This window comes from Lottia gigantea, assembly GCF_000327385.1.
Source record: "Lottia gigantea unplaced genomic scaffold LOTGIsca_27, whole genome shotgun sequence".
Taxonomy (NCBI): Eukaryota; Metazoa; Mollusca; class Gastropoda; family Lottiidae; genus Lottia; species Lottia gigantea.
The window spans coordinates 584,769-602,211 of record NW_008708846.1 but is presented as its reverse complement, the minus strand read 5'-3'; the positions used below and the strand labels follow the sequence as shown (position 1 = coordinate 602,211).

The window sequence follows — 17,443 nt, the reverse complement described above, 5'->3', positions numbered from 1 at the left end:
CACAATTTTAATTACATTTCCTTCAATTAAATTATGATCGCCTTTCGCTTTGTTGTGCTTTGTTGTACCGAGAGCCGATAAGAAGAAATGATAAGAAGAAGCGATCAAAAATGCAATAAAAGCCTACTGGGCCTAGGCAATCTGTAAAAATGTTGGGCTGAGAGGTCTACATAGAACATGCATAGATTAATAATTGTAAGAAACGTGAGATAAATAACATGAATTGGTCAAGTTTTTTTATTTATTTTTTATTTTAACAAAGTCGTAATTTGGCTTCTTATATGAAAAAAAAACATTCCGAACATTAATTAAAATACAAATTACACAAACATGAGAGATATATTCAAGGGAATACCAGTCATAACAATAACAAACCAAAACGGTAACAAATTTTTATAGTCAAAACAGTAACAGATTGACCAAAACGGTAACAAATATTTTTATATATTTTATACAAATAAAATTATCATTTGAGTCGATGTTTTGTTTATTTTAATATACAATAGTTTAATTCAGATCAAAAGATGAGAAATATGAGTAATATCACAACAGATGGTAATTGTGATTGATCAAGGTAACTACAGAAAAAGACAGGCCCAAGACGGTATGGCGCCACTGCTACTAATTCTCAAAAAGATCCAAAAAAAAAGTGTCTTTGTCACCTACCGTATTGAATTTATTACTGCTCAGATTTATGCATGAATTAGAGTACCTTGCTGAAAAATTATTCCCCTTTGAATTTGTCTTTACATCCATTATCATTAGTAAAATGCCCCAGATTATCCAGTTAGTCAGAGATGACATGCCATTCATTTTTAATATCTATCAACAATACTAAATACATTTAATTGTAACATTGGTACAAATATATTCATTGGTAAAAATTATTCGACAACAGGTCTTTTAACATGTGAATTTGCTGACACTCCTGGAATCTAAAAATAGTATCCTGATGGTATTTAAAATGTTTTCATAATTTACAAATTAGTAGTATTCTCCAATAATTTCAATCAATATAGAGTTAAATGTGTTAATTTAATAATAGTTTAATTATCCTATCAATTATTCAATCATCAAAAACAACACAATAACTCTTTGAAAGAACCAAATATTTGTTGTTTTTTAGCTACTCAATAAAGGTGGATACCAACCTCAGGATAGACCCCTACTCGACACTCCCCGTCGTGCGCTCGATAATTTCGCCGTGAGATGTTTAGTTATATTGTGCAGTGATGATATGAGTAATTGGTCGGAAGTTTTTTCTTTTGGCATTTTTTTGCCCCCTCGAAGCTACAGGACCTGATCTGTTGCCATTTTAACGTTTTGGTTTCTTACCGTTATGACTGGATACCATTCATGGCACGAAAACTAAAAGGTGTTTCATATTTTGAAATTAAAAAATTCAAAACGTAACAAATTCACCCATTTATAAAAATAAACAAAAAACACAATAGTCCACTGTGTTTCTTTAAACCAAAAAATGATATTACCCTCATCATTCCCTTTGTGAGTTGCTCAAATCAAGAACCTCTTTGATCTTCTGACAGACGATGTGACCTACATTTCATCATAACCAGGAACCAGAATCTGTTTAAAATGACACGGTCTAAGGATGAAGCCTAGAACTGTATATTTACATGCATTAACTAAATTTGCTCAATATTTAAAATTATTATTTGAACTGAACACATTTTTCCCCCTTGCCTTTCAAATACCTTTTTTTTAGGTTTTCCTGATGATTGCAATAAGTGACTTTGAAATGTAAGATCACCTATATATTTTCCAGAATATTTCCGTCATATCCGAAACATTTCCCAAATCATTAGATAAGAAAAGTATACAATCAATTCCTGACAGCCATTTTGTGGTAATAATATTCAATACAGTACTTGAGTACTCTCTTAGTTTTCAACCGATTTTGATGAAACTTAAAATGGATGTTTCGTTTTTACCATCCGCATGCCATGGTGGGCGTATATGGCTGTGGTCCACTATCTTAAATTTTTAAAGTTAATCTCCTGTAGTAAACGAACTTAAATTCAGAAAATGAAAGTTTTCTATCCAATAACCTCCCGTTAAGTGTGTTTGACCTATATCTTGTACTTTCATTTTATACTCTCCCAAATTACCTCCCATATTCAAGATTTTGGAGCAAGGGCAATAACTCTGCTTCCAATGGGCAAAAATAGCTCAAATTCGACATATAGAAGTGGACAGTAGATATGACAAAAACACAAGGGGTATATTATGGTATAACTCACTTCTTTAATAACAAAGCACATAACGTTTCAACACAATTTACACGTGTCGTCATCAGATGAAATGAAGTAGTGGGGGTAAACATGAGGATATATAACAAGATGGAAGCCATGTACAGAAGAAAAACGAAAACATTGAGAACAGTGCAGACAATAAAGTGGGCAAGGACAAAGAGGCAGAAGCCAATACTATTACAAGAGAGGGATAAAGAAAGATAGATGAAAGAGGGGGAAGGTTAACAAGGTAATTAACAATAGGATTAGTGTAGCCAAATTTTGGAGATGTAAAGTCCAGTGTCTCTATTCAATTCAGGGAAACGGCGGTGGATTTCAAGGGCTTCACGGATTCTTCTTTGCTTGTTTTCGGGTAGGTTCTTAGCAAGGATGGATTTATCTTCCCAGAGGATGTGGTGGGATGGACACTTGATGAGGTGTTCAGACAGGGCTGAGATGGCATCTCGTTTCTTGGTGGATGTAAGGTGCTCTTTGGTGCGGACTGAAATGGGGCGTGAGGTTTCTCCAATGTAGATGGCACCACAGTTGCTTGGAATGGAGTAAACCACTCCTTTAGGAACAGGCATCATATCAACCCTCGCCAGAAGAGCCAAGGCTATATGCAGTCCAGAATACCTATCTGAAGAAATCAGCCATCTCAAAACAGTATTTACCTCCCACAACCAATGCCCTCCACTTCTAATCGACAAGATCATCAACAGAACCATTCACCCCACCAACAACACAGAGCCCATCCAAACCTGACCCGATTCACCCTTACCCAGAATTGGCATCCCCTTCATAGGACCTACCAGCTACAAAATTCGCCGCCTCATGCAACAGAAACTTGATATTCGTTTATGAATATGTATACACATACCAAATTTCATTTGATTCCATCAAAAAATCTAGTTTTTAGAGCGTTTACAATTGACGGACGTTGACGGATGGAGCTGACAAAAGACGTCTACACAGAGAGATGTGGGCGTATAAAAACTTGATTTTGGTCAGAAATTCAAAACAAAAGGGTAATTGGCAATGTTTTAATAGAAGTTAACTAGGGTAAAACAAGGTAATTTCGCGCAGTTAAATCTTAATAACAAATAGCCTGTTTCACGCTACACTAATAATATATTTGTTCAATGCTATATTTAAGTCCTACACTTACGCTGTATTTTTATGTATCGATGGCTGTGATTGGTTGATAATTTTAGATTTTATATAGAATCAAAGATAAACTGATATGGGGAAATTTCGTCTGGAGAAGAGGGAACTTCCTCCACCAAATCGGGGTAAAATCGTGCATTTTGACAAGCATGGGGCAATTTCACGTTAATTTAATATTTGAAGTAGTTATCCGTCGAAGTTTCAAAAACTGTGTCATAAATATGCTGGAAGCGAAATACTAATAATAACCGTAAATCCATGTGTACTGACTCGTAGTGATATTTTATTTATAAAATAATCAAAAGGCCGATATACGCCCAAAGACGCGGTTGTTTATTATTTTATTACAAATAAAGGTAAACAAATAGTGTGTGTGTCAGGGTTTGAATGCTAAGGGTATTTGGTAGGTAAAAGTATATAAGTGAGTTGGTAGAAGGTTTAATTTTGAAAGACAATAATAAAATATTCTTTTGAAGTTGTCCCATTATCAGTCGTCATTTTATTCGAAACAATAACAAGTTAAAGGGAGGGTACTATCCCTTAAAATTATTGAACAGCAATTGGCATCTATTAAATTTCACTATTTCTTGCACCACATGCAAAAAAATGGCAGATTTGGTTCAACTACAGTTGATGCGGAAAGACAATTGAAGTGTGTCCATTGCTGGCAATTGTCACACTGGACCCACGACTCCTTGTTACCGGCACCAGATGTAGGTTTGTCTGAGTTCCTCTTTTTGCAATTCAAACATTTTTTTGGTTTTTGAGTTTGCATTCAATTCTGCTTTCTTTTTTCTTATACTATCCTCTTCTCCACATCCTCTTGCTTTTAAAACTTAGCTGCTTCTTCTTCTTTCTTTTTATTTATTATATCATCAGATGTTAATAACCTACACTACAGCTGGTAATAAGACGCGGATTGGGGAAAACGGAAATATTCAACACGACAAGAATCCTTTAGTAATGTTGCCGAGCGTCACGGGCCGGGTGTAGGCCAATCTGTACAACCCAGGCAAATTTGATTTCCTAATCAGGGGTGTCATTACGGGCCGACTGTCGGCGAAAAATGAGGCCTATTTGACTCCAGAACGGTCAGAAAATCAACGGTTTTAAATTATCCTAGGCAAAATTCTTTTGAGAACCATTCTTCGCCAAGGATGTCTTCCATCCAGGCTCTACTCTGGTAGGTCCACATGGTCCCAGTTGGCCTATCGTCGACAGCCCAGGCATTTAATGATTTTGCAGTTTTGCCTCAAACAGTGATCATTGGGATTTGTTCTCCCATGGCATTTACGGTCACTAAAGTTGTAACACTCTACCGCCTCTCCTGCGAGTTACTTGTTCTGGCAGGGATGGATTTACTTCCCTTTCGAGCCAAGACGGATTGAGGAGTGTGCTCCATCATAACCCCTGTTTCCTCCATGTTCCAAATGTATTGGAAATGTTGCAAATTTAATTCATCCATTGTACGTTTCAAAAGTTCATACGAACTCTGGATTTTCTTAAAGAAAGCTCAGGGTGACACTTTTAAATCCATCCCACCAATCGGACCCAGTGACTCCGTTTTTAAAAGGAGGACAGAGTTTTAGATTTTCAACTTCTTTTCCTGTTTTGCTCATTAGTTGTAACCGTGAAATGCTGAAGCCCATAGATGCTGCTTTTGTAACCTTCTCAAGCTTCTCTGGTAGGGTTGGTGGGCGCCCAATTCCAGCCCCAGGCTCAATCTTCCCTTTTAACATGGTCTCTTAGCTATCCCATGTCTGAGGTTCGCCTGTGAATATGTCAATGAACCTGAAACAATTGATTGCACGGCATCTTCCATGGTCTTAACATCGTGTGATTTATAAGCACCTTTTTTAGTATAACTATGTGGCATTTCTGAAAACAATAAAATAAAATTTAAAAAAAACAGATTGGCTAACTACTGATATGATTTACATCATGATGATTTATTTTGTACTAAAATTATGACAGTTGGATATCGATAATAAGAGTAGGCTTATGTCGCTCTCCTGGCAAAAATTCCCTCATTGCACACTACATGGCGTTTGCCCTTCATTAGACCAAACAGATGCAGAAAGGTGCAGAGAAAGTGGGCTTTTTCTGCATTTGTTGGGGCTAATGAGGACAGACAACACAGTGTGAAATAAGGGAAATTATCATTATTTTTCATGTGTAATAAAATTAGTACTAAGAACTTTTAAGATAGCTTACCAGGAAAGGTAATATACGCCCACTGGCAGCTTTGATTTTGAATAAAAATATTTAGCAGTACAGTAACAATCACCAGTATGAAATATCCAACCTTCTGTCATACACTTCTTTTGAACTCTGAATAATATTGATTATGAGTTATTGCCCTTGTTTTTGAAAACATGTTCAATTTTTAGCTCGTGAAAACTCTAGAAGGCAAATATTCAATCTTCATCATTACATACTTGTTATGTTGTATCTAAGATTTTGATGTCATAAATCTTCTGAAGTCATGTTATCAAGAATCAAATTGCCTCCCACCATTTTGTGATTTGACTTTTCTCTTGTTATGTGGTTTCTAAGATTGTGACGTCATAAACCTTATGAGGTCATATTGTAATTTTAATCTTAACTGCCTTCCACCATTTGTAGTTTGTTTCTTCCCCTGATGAAGTCAAAACTTTTTTGACAAAACGTTGGGTATTAAAGGATGGTATTTGATGTTAAGTTTTATTATTTATTACACCAAGTTCAGTATATATCAAATCGCTGTACTACTAGTGGTATTGGTGATCCCATCAAAAAGTCTTCTGTGATTGGTTATTGCTGCCTGCTTTTTCTTTTTGGAATCACCACAGTTTGTTCAAGCAGTTTCGTATCATCAAGTGTTTCACCTGATAAATCATCAATCCAGAAAATTAAGGAAATAAACGCAGTTAGAAAGGAAGCAATGAGGTTAGTGAGGTTTAAAGAACATTTACAATTTTCACTGAAATGCAAGGAAATCTGGTTCCTAAATGGTTACAGTTGAAAGTTAACCCTCCCTGTGACACAACAGTAAGTGGCAAATGGACTTCTATTTTACATAAAACTTCAAGGGATCTAATCAGGGAAGCAATAAACATCTTTAAAACAAAATTACTGATACTGAGAATAATTTGAAAACACTTGAAGAGACTACATTACACTCGGAAGAAGATTTTCAACATAAGGTTCAACTAATACAGAAGAGTTGTGATAAATTAAGAAATTCCATAAGACGCACCCAAAACAGAATATTAACATCATTGACGCCGACAGAAATTCACCCCCCTGACACTGTGAAGAAAAAGACAACCAGACGATTTGATAAGAAGAAGAAATGTGCCAGAATTGCTAAATTGGTCAAGTTGTCCACAAAATCATTCATCATCAATGTGAGTTCAAGAACTTTATCAGATTCTGAATCTCAATTACTAAGCAAAGGGTTATCGTTTTGTCCGGTTCCTCCTAAATATGATCAAGTGAGGGAGCTAAATGACCTTAGAGAATTCCAAAGAAGACTGAGATTGACTGAATTCTTTCATGAGAAACCTTCAAAACAAATTCTTCCACCTTTTCTCTACATTAAGAGTGACTGGTCACCACCAACTGGCAGAGATGATGCATTGGAACTTTTTTGCCTCAGCCAATCTCAAACTGTGAAAAGTCACACAGAAAAAAGAATCCACGATAATCTAACAACGGAAGAAAGATTAGCATTGTCAGCATTAAGGAATGATACAGAAATTGTGATAGGTAAAGCTGACAAAGGAGGTGGTATCGTTATTTGGGACTGACAAGACTACATCAAAGAATGTGAGAAACATCTTCAGGACGAATCAGTGTATCAGAAGGTAGGGAAAGATAATTCTAATGAAATCCATGATCAACTGAAAATTTAATTTATTCATTGAAAATTGATGATAAAGAGAAGGAAGCTATCCTCCATAGACCAGTTAAGACATCAGCCCACTTTTACATTCCTGGCAAAATACATAAAGTTAAAACTACATCAGAAATACCACCTGGCAGACCCATATGTAGTCAGATAACAGCACCCACATATAAGGCATCTCAATGGCTTGACTGGAAATTAAAAGAGGTAGCTCAGGATTACTGTCATGACCTACTTACTCATGATGTTATTAGCCTTTATCCCAACATCATTATATCTGAAGGTCTGGATGCTTTGAAAGATGCTCTGGAGAGAACGAACAACATCAGTCTAGAAGAAAATAATAGCATTCTACAAGTTGCAGACTTTGTTCTGCACAACAATGAATTTGAATTCAATAGGAACTTCTTCAGACAGATGTCTGGGACATCTATGGGGACACCCTTTGCAGTTACATATGCCAATATCTATATGACCTATTGGATGAATAAATTTTGGAATTCTTTATCTGAAAACCAGACATATCCTGCAGATTTATTGATGACATTTGGGCTCAGTCTACTAAATCACCAGAAGAATCTCACAAATTTTTACACAAATTGAATAATCTTCACCCCAAAATTAAATTCACAATGGATATTGACACAGATAAAGTGAATTTTTTAGATGTAAAGTAATTAAAGAGGGTAACAGATTAGAAACTGATCTATTCTGTAAAGAAACAGCAAGCCACCACTATCTACCACCTAGCAGCTGCCATCCTAGACATACTTTTAAATCAATACCTTTCAGTGGTGCACTCAGAATATGAAGAATTTGTAGTAAGAAAGAATGGGAAAACAATAGATTATTTCAATTTGCTAAACATCTGAAGAATTCTGGATATAAAGACCACATTGTAGAACCTGCCTTTAGCAAAGCAAAGGAAAGATCACGCCTTGAACTGCTATTTCCCCAACACCAAGCAGAAGAAGATGAAAAGAAAATGAAGATTATTCCATGGACATCTATGATCCACGACAACCAAATCTACACAAAATGGCCAAAGACACAGATATTTTAAGGACAAGCTACAGAATGACGGACATATTTAAAACAAGGTAAATCATTGTGGCAGGACGCAGGAATAGGACCTTGGGAAATTTATTAAGGGAAAGCAAATTAAATCAGTTTGTAGAAAATGTGAATATTTCTAAAAGTGTGGGATGTGTACCTTGTAATAAACCCAAGTGCAAAACTTGTGAAAAGATTAACACAACTAACACAATTACCAATAGATACTCATTTTATATCAAAGACTCTTTAAATTGTCAGAGTAATTTTGTTATATATTGCCTTACTTGTGAATTATGTAAATTTCAGTATGTTGGCCAGACAATAACCCCCTTCAATATTAGACATAACAAACATAGGAGCAACATTAAATTGAAAAAGGTTCATAAAGCTCCTCATATTGCCCCCCCATTTTAACCAACCTGGTCATGATTATAAATGAACACGTGATCTCATTTAATTTCCGTAATATTCAAGGTTACAATTAAGCTAACACGATACAATGAAGAAAGTCGAAAGATTACCATTCAGCGAATACGATCCAGTGGAGAAGTTCTAAAGGTCACGATTCAGCGAACACGATCCAGTGAAGAAAGTCGAAAGATTACGATTCAGCGAACAAGATCCAGTAGTGAAGTTCCAAAGGTTAAATTTGCGGTCTGCGTTCTACAAAGTCTACGGTAAAAATTAGGTTCTAGAAGACTCAAATTTAAAAAAGTAAATAAGATAGGAGATTAAACACAAAAATACTTTAATTTTATAAGATTAATAATTTCTACCTAAGAAATGACCACGCGATTTTAAGAATTTATACAATCAGATCTGGATTCTATTTTGAACCAAATACAGCGACATAGAACGATGCTATGTTTAGTATTCGCTGGGTGCATAAGATTGTTGGTCTGATGTCACCATCAGAAAATTTCATGGTAAAGCACGTGTATTAGGGAGGGAAGAGAATTTTGAGTCAAACTATTAAGAAGAAAGAAATGGTGACCTTTGATAATCTTAAAAAGTTATATGATTCTTTATTTGATATGACTAATGTATATAATTTAAGAATTATTATTGCACGAACGCCCTGCATTGTTTTCTAACTGTTTATTGTGTTATCGAAATGTCTATTCTTTTTTTTTTTTTTTTCGAAATTTACACACCTTCCTGTGCTTAGACTGCAATAGTTGCAGCAACCATTCAACTTTCCTAGACCTTCTGTAGTGGCAACGTGTTGCATAAATATAAATTGGAACATTTTTGCAAAACCGGAAATGCCACAGTCCAATATGTGCAAAAAGTAGAAAATCGGACCTAAAAGTCGCATTTTCCGGTCGATCTTCTTCGGGTTTTTATTTCTGGAATCTACGTGTAATTTCTGATATAATAGCACTTAAACAACTTCGAAATTCGAAAATTGGTCGCACACTTTTTTCGGCCGAATTTTGCAATTTTTTAACAAAAAAAAAAACTTTTTAGCTTTTTGTCTGATTAATCTAAAAAAATTTGAGCAAAAACAATTTATGAACGTGAACAAAATTGTATAGTCAAATTTTTTACTTTACTTCCGGTTTAAACGGGAAATCGATTCTCACTTCCGGTTGAACTACTTCCGGTGTAATTAATTTAGCGCGACGAAACTTATATGAATCGATAGCCAAAGTTATGACAAAAAAACGAAGAATATAAAATCCGGTCCGAAGGTAATATTTTGGTCGCCATTTTGATTTTTCTGAAATGCGTCAGAATCTATTCAGAGATAATGGCTTATCCGATTTTGATGATTTTGGTGTCAAATGAAAGAAAATAAAAATTAAAAAAAAACTGTGGGAGCCGATTTTTGAATTTCGCTTTTGCTTTTTTGCAATTTCCGATTGAATTTTTTTGAAGTTTGAAGGCTCATCTATCATGACCTAGACCTTTGATGACCTTGACCTTCATTGGGTCAAAGGTCATTGACCTTGGCTATCAGCTGATACTTTCATATTCGACCTCCGACATCTACTTCCGTTTTTATGGATGTCTAAAAACAGCCAAATTCGCAAATTTGGACTGCTCTAGCACGTGACCTAATTATCCTAGAGGGTTAATTTTTTCGGATTCTTAATGTGCTCTTCATACTCTTTCTAACGATATATCACAAAAGTTTTTAAAATCATAATTGAAATTCGCACTTTTTTGATATTTGAGTGTTTTTTACAATATTTTTGTGTTTTTGAGCTTAGTGTATGTATATCTTTTGACCTATTTGATGTAGAAGTTTGAAATTTATAACACTACTAGACATTTTGAAAATGAATTAAATCATGACAAAAAAGTTCAGGTGGGCGTGGCACATCCGCGTTAAATTGCTAGTTGTTCAAGTCTGGGGCAGGGGCATAACTTGCATAGTCTACATTTGTTCAATAAGGGACCTTGCACACAAATACCTCATCTGTTTGGCCATTTTGTGTTTAAAGGACAGTTGTTTCAGATTTATAGTTCAAAAAAAGGAACGGGTTTTAGAATTTCCATATTTTCATTTTTTGGCATTGACCTTTGATGACCTTAACGTTTGTAGGGTCAATGGTCATTAACCTTGGTTATCTATTTATACTTTCATATTTGATGTCGCTATGTCAACTTCCGGTTTTATAGTCGTGTGCAATTAGAAATTTTGATGACGTATATCTCTTGATCTTGACCTTTTTAGACCTTCTCCTTTACAAGATCAAAGGTCATTGACCTTGGCTATCTGCTGATACTTTCATTTGTGAGGTCTGACGTCTACTTCCGGTATTAGAATCTTCTAAAAAATGAAAATTTCTCAACTTTAGACTTTTCTTACACATGATCTAATTATCGTGGAAGGTTGATTTTTTTCGGGGTCTTTTGCAATTTGCTACATTTGCAAAGTCCCACTCTGTGCCACGAGTGGCTCTAGTTTTTTATTTTTTTTTCTTCATCCATGGAGCTTAGTTCTCGGAAACGGCAACGGCCAAACAGATTTCACCATGTTTTCTAACCTGTGGAGAATTGTGGAATGAATGTAAAACGAAAATTTTCTGAGCAACATGAAGTGACGCTAGCAACAAACAGAAAATCGCCTCTAGAGGGCATGTTTATCAACCGATTTTGATCGGGTTTCTTTCATTGTATTTCTTGCAACAAAGGGCAAATGATAGCAGTTAAAAATTTTCGATTTTTGAAAATTTGTTGCATACATTTTTTTGCCGAAATTAATCGAAAAATACTATTTCGGTTATTATTTGGCGGATTGACTTGAAACTTACATAGTGTAGACCGCCAGCAAAGTGGAATAAAAGCACACATTCAAAATTTTTTCATTACTTCCGATTTCGATGTTAGTACTTCCGGTGGCGTCACTTCCGGTGGAATTGATTTATGTCAAAAGTAACATATGCATTATATTACCAGCCTTAATACAAACCTTTTAAACTAAAAAAAATCGTACCGGAAGTAACATGTTTGTCGCCATATTGGTTTGCCTCATTTTTGCCCAAATCGATTCCCAGAATTCATTTTTAATCCGATTTGCGTAACGTTTGTGTCAAACGATCTGTTCAATGTTTGTCTACAAATGATAGGAAGCATAATTTTGATTTTCTGTTTTGCCTTTTTTGTACGACCGGATTGTTTTTTTCAAAGTTTGAAGGCATATATCTCATGACCTTGACCTTTGATGACCTTCATATTTACTGTGATGATAATTTGTGACCTTGTCTATCTGATGACCTTTTAAACTTTGGGGTCAGATACCTATTTCCGATTTTACAGGGGTCTAAATATGGACCATTTTGAGCCTTTAAAGTGCTGTATCCTGGGCAATAATTCTTTCGATTTTGTAATGTAGAGATTCTCAGCTTTCCATAGATATATAACATGCATACCTTACATGCAAATTCAAAACTCCATTCACTTAACATGGGACTATTATTAGATAAATCGGCTAATTAGATTAACCTGGCTGTCAACCCCAACAGAAATCAAATTTTAAGTTGTTTTAAAGATACCCTGCCTTTTATATTTCTTAAAAATTATCTTTGTCCAGTTATGGTATAAAATTAAGCTCTCAGGTGGATTGAATCATGTCATATTTTAGTTTAAGCTCACGGCAGCATATTGAAGGTATACCTCCACTTAATTTACCAACTATCTCATTTCTTATCCGATTTTCATGAAACTTGGTATGTATGTGTATAATTAAATTCTAAATTTGATGGAGTTATCGAATTTGCGTAGTGCGCATGCGCATTGCCAACTTTCTTATTTACTATCCGATTTTCATCAAACTTGGTATGTATGTGTATAATCAAATTCTAAATTTGATAGAAACATCGAATTTGCGTAGTGCGCATGCGCATTGCCAACTTTCTTATTTACTATCCGATTTTCATCAAACTTGGTATGTATTTGTATAAACAAATTCTAAATTTGATAGAAATATCGAATTTGCGTAGTGCGCAGGCGCATTGCCAACTTTCTCATTTACTATCCGATTTTCATCAAACTTGGTATGTATGTGTATAATCAAATTCTAAATTTGATGGAATTATCGAATTTGAGTAGTGCGCATGCGCATTACCAACTTTCTTATTTCTTATCCGATTTTCACCAAATTTGGTATGTATGTGTATAAACAAATTCTAAATTTGATGGAATTATCGAATTTGCAAAGTGCGCATGCGCATTGCCAACTGTCTTATTTATTTTCCGATTTTCATTAAACTTGGCATTTATGTGTATAAACAAATTCTAAATTTGATGGAATTATCGAATTTGCGTAGTGCGCATGCGCATTGCAAACTTTCTTATTTATTATCCGATTTTCATCAAACTTGGTATGTATGTGTTTAATTCAATTATAAATTTGATGGAATTATTGAATTTTTGTTGAGCGCATGCACATTACCAACTTTCTTATTTCATCAAACTTAGTCTTTATTAATTGACAAATATTCTTTTATTCCTAGTAAATATACTTTAGCTCCAGGCACTTTTGGATATTTGCATTTAGAGATGCAGAAAGGTATTTACATAAAGTAATTGCAATAGACCATCTTCGTATGTACCTGAATGTTGTAACCCGCCCTGCATCAGTACTGTTATTAGAACAGTTCTAGTTATTTCTTTGTTATGTTATGGTGGATTCTTTCAAATATCTGAAGTGTTAAATTTATGAAGATGTGGGGTCAAATTTATATGTCGATTTTCCTTGAAAAATCTAAAACTGCTGTATACAGGGATGGGGCTTGGGTTGTTATTTCGAAAGGAGAAACAAATCTTTGTCCTGTGGTTAATCTCTTAGTTTATCTTAAAGCTGCTAATATACATAATGATAGTGATTTTTTATTTCGTTCTTTAGCGAAACCTAAAACTGATTATGTTTTAAGAAATATAGCTAAACCTATTTCATATACACAGATACGAGAACAGTTTATATCAGCATTTAAACCATTTGTTGCTATTATGGATTGCATGGTCTCCGGGTTGGAGGGGCATTGGCTGCTGCAAATTTTGGAATAACAGACCGTTTGTTTAAACATCATAGCATTGGGAATCTGATAGGGCTAAAGATGGCTATGTGAAGGATAGTGTATCTAGACATTTGACTGTATCTAAGAATTTGGGTTTATAATTGTGTGTATAATTATTTAGTTGTTAAATGTGATTTATGTAGCATACGTTTCCTGTTTTTTAGTGTTCATCTGCTCGGTAATGTCATCGATATACCAATATGGTGTTTGTTTTTGATTTAATGTAGGGGTCAACAAGATGGAAGTCTGGTTTAAATGAGAACATGAGTTTCAGCGATCTGTTGAATATGCTTTGAGTTTAAACAACATACATCTAGTTATATATGGTAGGAAATAATGTTACTTTGCGCAACAGGTTTTAGCGTAAAATTAAAACTGTTACACACTACTACAGAACCATGCGAAGCCTGTGGGTCTAGTTATAATTGGAATTTTTAAGTTAAGTGCATATAAAAAAAGTTATTTAAAATGTTCTAAAAAGAAAAAAAACACTCACGAAAGAAATCTTTTTTCGCTAAATTCTTGGCACATAATACTGCAAGAGAAGAAGAAATACAAGTTATATTTAGTGACTTTTCCTACACCGACTGGCAGCTTTGATTTTAAATAAAATATTTGGCAGTACAGTAACAATCACCAGTACTAGAGCTGTGAACACCTCCAAGCATCCCATGGCTTTTGAACCTTTTGCCTGTTAGTTCTAGCCTGTTAGTTTTCAACTCCATCGCTATTAAAGGGACATTCCGCTTTTTTGTAAAAAGTTTTCATTATCAAAAACGTTGTAAATTATACCTGAAAATATTTGTGCAAGTATACATCCACATGAAATGAGGGGCATATGTCATCAACCCTGTCCGTCCATCCACATACAATATCTACCGATGATGTCGGCTTTCTACAATGGGATGGCCGATTTCTACCGATTCAACAAAATATCTATCATTACATTAATTTTGATTGCCGGTAACACGCGTTAATCTCATCACGTAATAATATTATCATTGCCTGATTAATAAATCCCCTAATCAGATCTATTTTCACCCGATAATGTGTATTTCAAGCCCATGTGACATTGTTTTTATAACAAGATTCGATAGATTCTACTTTCGTTTTTACAATAAATTTTACAGTAGCCCTAATTTTACATAATAACGAAATCTGGAAGTTTTCATTATATTATAATAACTGTCAATTCTATGAGATCTAAAACAAATGTAGGCATCGTTACAGGATGTCAAACTTCGTTTCATAAAATTGTTTTGCATAACAGGCTTACTTATTACAAGTCATTCCATATCTTTAGAGTGTCAAAATGAAAGTGGCAAATTCAGTTCAATACTTCGTGAGGGTGTTTCTGGAAAACTATTTTTCCTTTCATACTATGCAAGTAATGATTGAACTGGAGATATTTTTAGAAGGCATGAATAACACCTTTTGAAAAAGTAACATTGTCAGTACTTATGGTATTTACGATTGCTTTCAGAACATATTGATTTTTTAATATCGGTATTACATGTATGCATTTAGGCTTACCGGTAAAGAATTGTGCCTTCTAGAGTGTTTACGAGTAATTGTGGACGGACGGATGGACATGGGGCATATGAAAATAATGAAAGTAAGAAAATGATTAGCTGATATAAATAGACATCTTTTATTGTCCAATCAGTACTTCTCATTCTTCTTGGATATACTTCAATATGACTTCTTCTTAAATTTAATTTAATTATCTATTGTTTCAAGGCTTTAGCGTTCCTCAAGAGACATCAGGAATATAAGTAATCCCTTTATGAATGACGTAAACATTTCTAAGCGAGTTGTTATCAACTGTAAGTTTGTATTGCAGGTGAGAAAACGGTGAAATTTAGTCGTAAATAGCCCATTTTTCAATGCAATTTTTCAATTTTTCAAAAAGTTGTCAAATATTCGAAAGCAAATCAAATAGTCGAATGGTCAAAATCACCATTAGTGTGAGTAATATGTGAATCCAGTTTTATGGTTTATTTTTGGCCATGTTCATGCTGCCGTATGCAATATGTTGGACAAAATACCACCCTTTTCAGCATTAGATATAACAAGCACTGGTAATAACATTAAACTTAACAGTGCAGATAAAGCCCCTAGAGTAGCACCTCATAATACACCTGGACATTCTTTTAAAACCACTATTCGGAAGAAAATTTATAATGCAGATAAAAGAAGATAGCTTGCGTTGCAAGGTAACATACGCCCACTGGCAGCTGTCAGAAATAATAAAACAGTCTTTAGTGACTAAAGTACAAATTTTCTCATATTGAAGAAATTATTTATGCTGAATAATTCCACAAAATTTTTTAAAATCAATATCAATAACCCAAATACAACTAACAATTAAATCACACAGCTCTAATCAAGGGCAAAAAACAACTTTTGACGCATGTTTAAAAAGTCAAGGGCAATAACTCAAAAAATGTTCATCAAAAATATCTCTTGTTAGAACTTGTCTGAGATCTTATCAATTCCAATGATCACCCCAAGTTTCATCAGAATCGGTTGAAAACTGTGATCAATGATCACACCAAGTTTCATAAGAATCAGTTGAAAACTGTAGCTTCTATTGTGCTCACGAACAAATTTTGGCGCGTTTTTACAAAGTCAAGGGCAATAACTTGAAAACGGTACATCAAAAATGCATCAAGATAGAACTTGTCCGAGATCTTATCGATTCCAATGATCACACCAAGTTTCATCAGAATCGGTTGAAAACTGTAGCTTCAATCCTGCTAACGAACTATTTTTAACAAATTTCGACGCGTTTTAACAAAGTCAAGGGCAATAACTCAAAAACCGTTCATCGAAAATGCGTCAAGTTAGAACTTGTCCAAGATCTTATCAATTCCAATGATCACACCAAGTTTCATCAGAATCCGTTGAAAACTGTAGCTTCAATCCTACTCACGAACTATTTTTAACAAATTCCGACGCATTTTAACAAAGTCAAGGGCAATAACTCAAAAACCGTTCATCGAAAATGCGTCAAGTTAGAACTTGTCCGAGATCTTATCAATTCCAATGATCACACCAAGTTTCATCAGAATCGGTTGAAAACTGTAGCTTCAATCCTGCTCACGAAATATTTTTAACAAATTTCAAGGCGTTCTAAGTCAAGGGCAATATCTCAAAAACCGTTCATCGAAAATATGTCAAATTTGAACTTGACCAAGATCTTATCAATCTAAAGCATCACACCAAGTTTTATCAAAATCAGATTAAAACTGTAGTCTCTATAGTGCTCACAAGAAATGTTGACGGACGGACCGACTGACAGGGGCGACGACAATATACGACCACATATTCATGTGGGCGTGATACATTTGGATTCATAAACTTAACACAGTTTGGCCAGGAGGAATAAATTAATACAATCCTGATACAATGAAAAATTCTCAAAGTAACCAAGGCATCAGAATTTCTATGATGTCATTATTATAACAGTCATTTACTTTCCTAATTGTGTTGGTTTTGGAATCCCCGAGGAAGTATGTTTTTCAGACGTTTTATTTAAATTCTATTTC

At 34.6% G+C, this 17,443-nt stretch overlaps 1 protein-coding gene across 1 annotated transcript; it reads left to right on the top strand.

Moving 5' to 3' along the window:
* Positions 1-8,346: 8,346 nt before the first annotated feature.
* Positions 8,347-15,671, top strand: LOTGIDRAFT_160971 (hypothetical protein; the record flags this gene model as incomplete). The annotated part of the gene is made up of 5 exons (XM_009056230.1): positions 8,347-8,408; positions 13,329-13,384; positions 13,721-13,844; positions 15,420-15,507; positions 15,633-15,671. The coding sequence occupies 5 exons, from the start codon at positions 8,347-8,349 to the stop codon at positions 15,669-15,671; spliced, it is 369 nt and encodes a 122-aa protein (XP_009054478.1).
* Between the last annotated feature and the right edge of the window lie 1,772 nt (positions 15,672-17,443).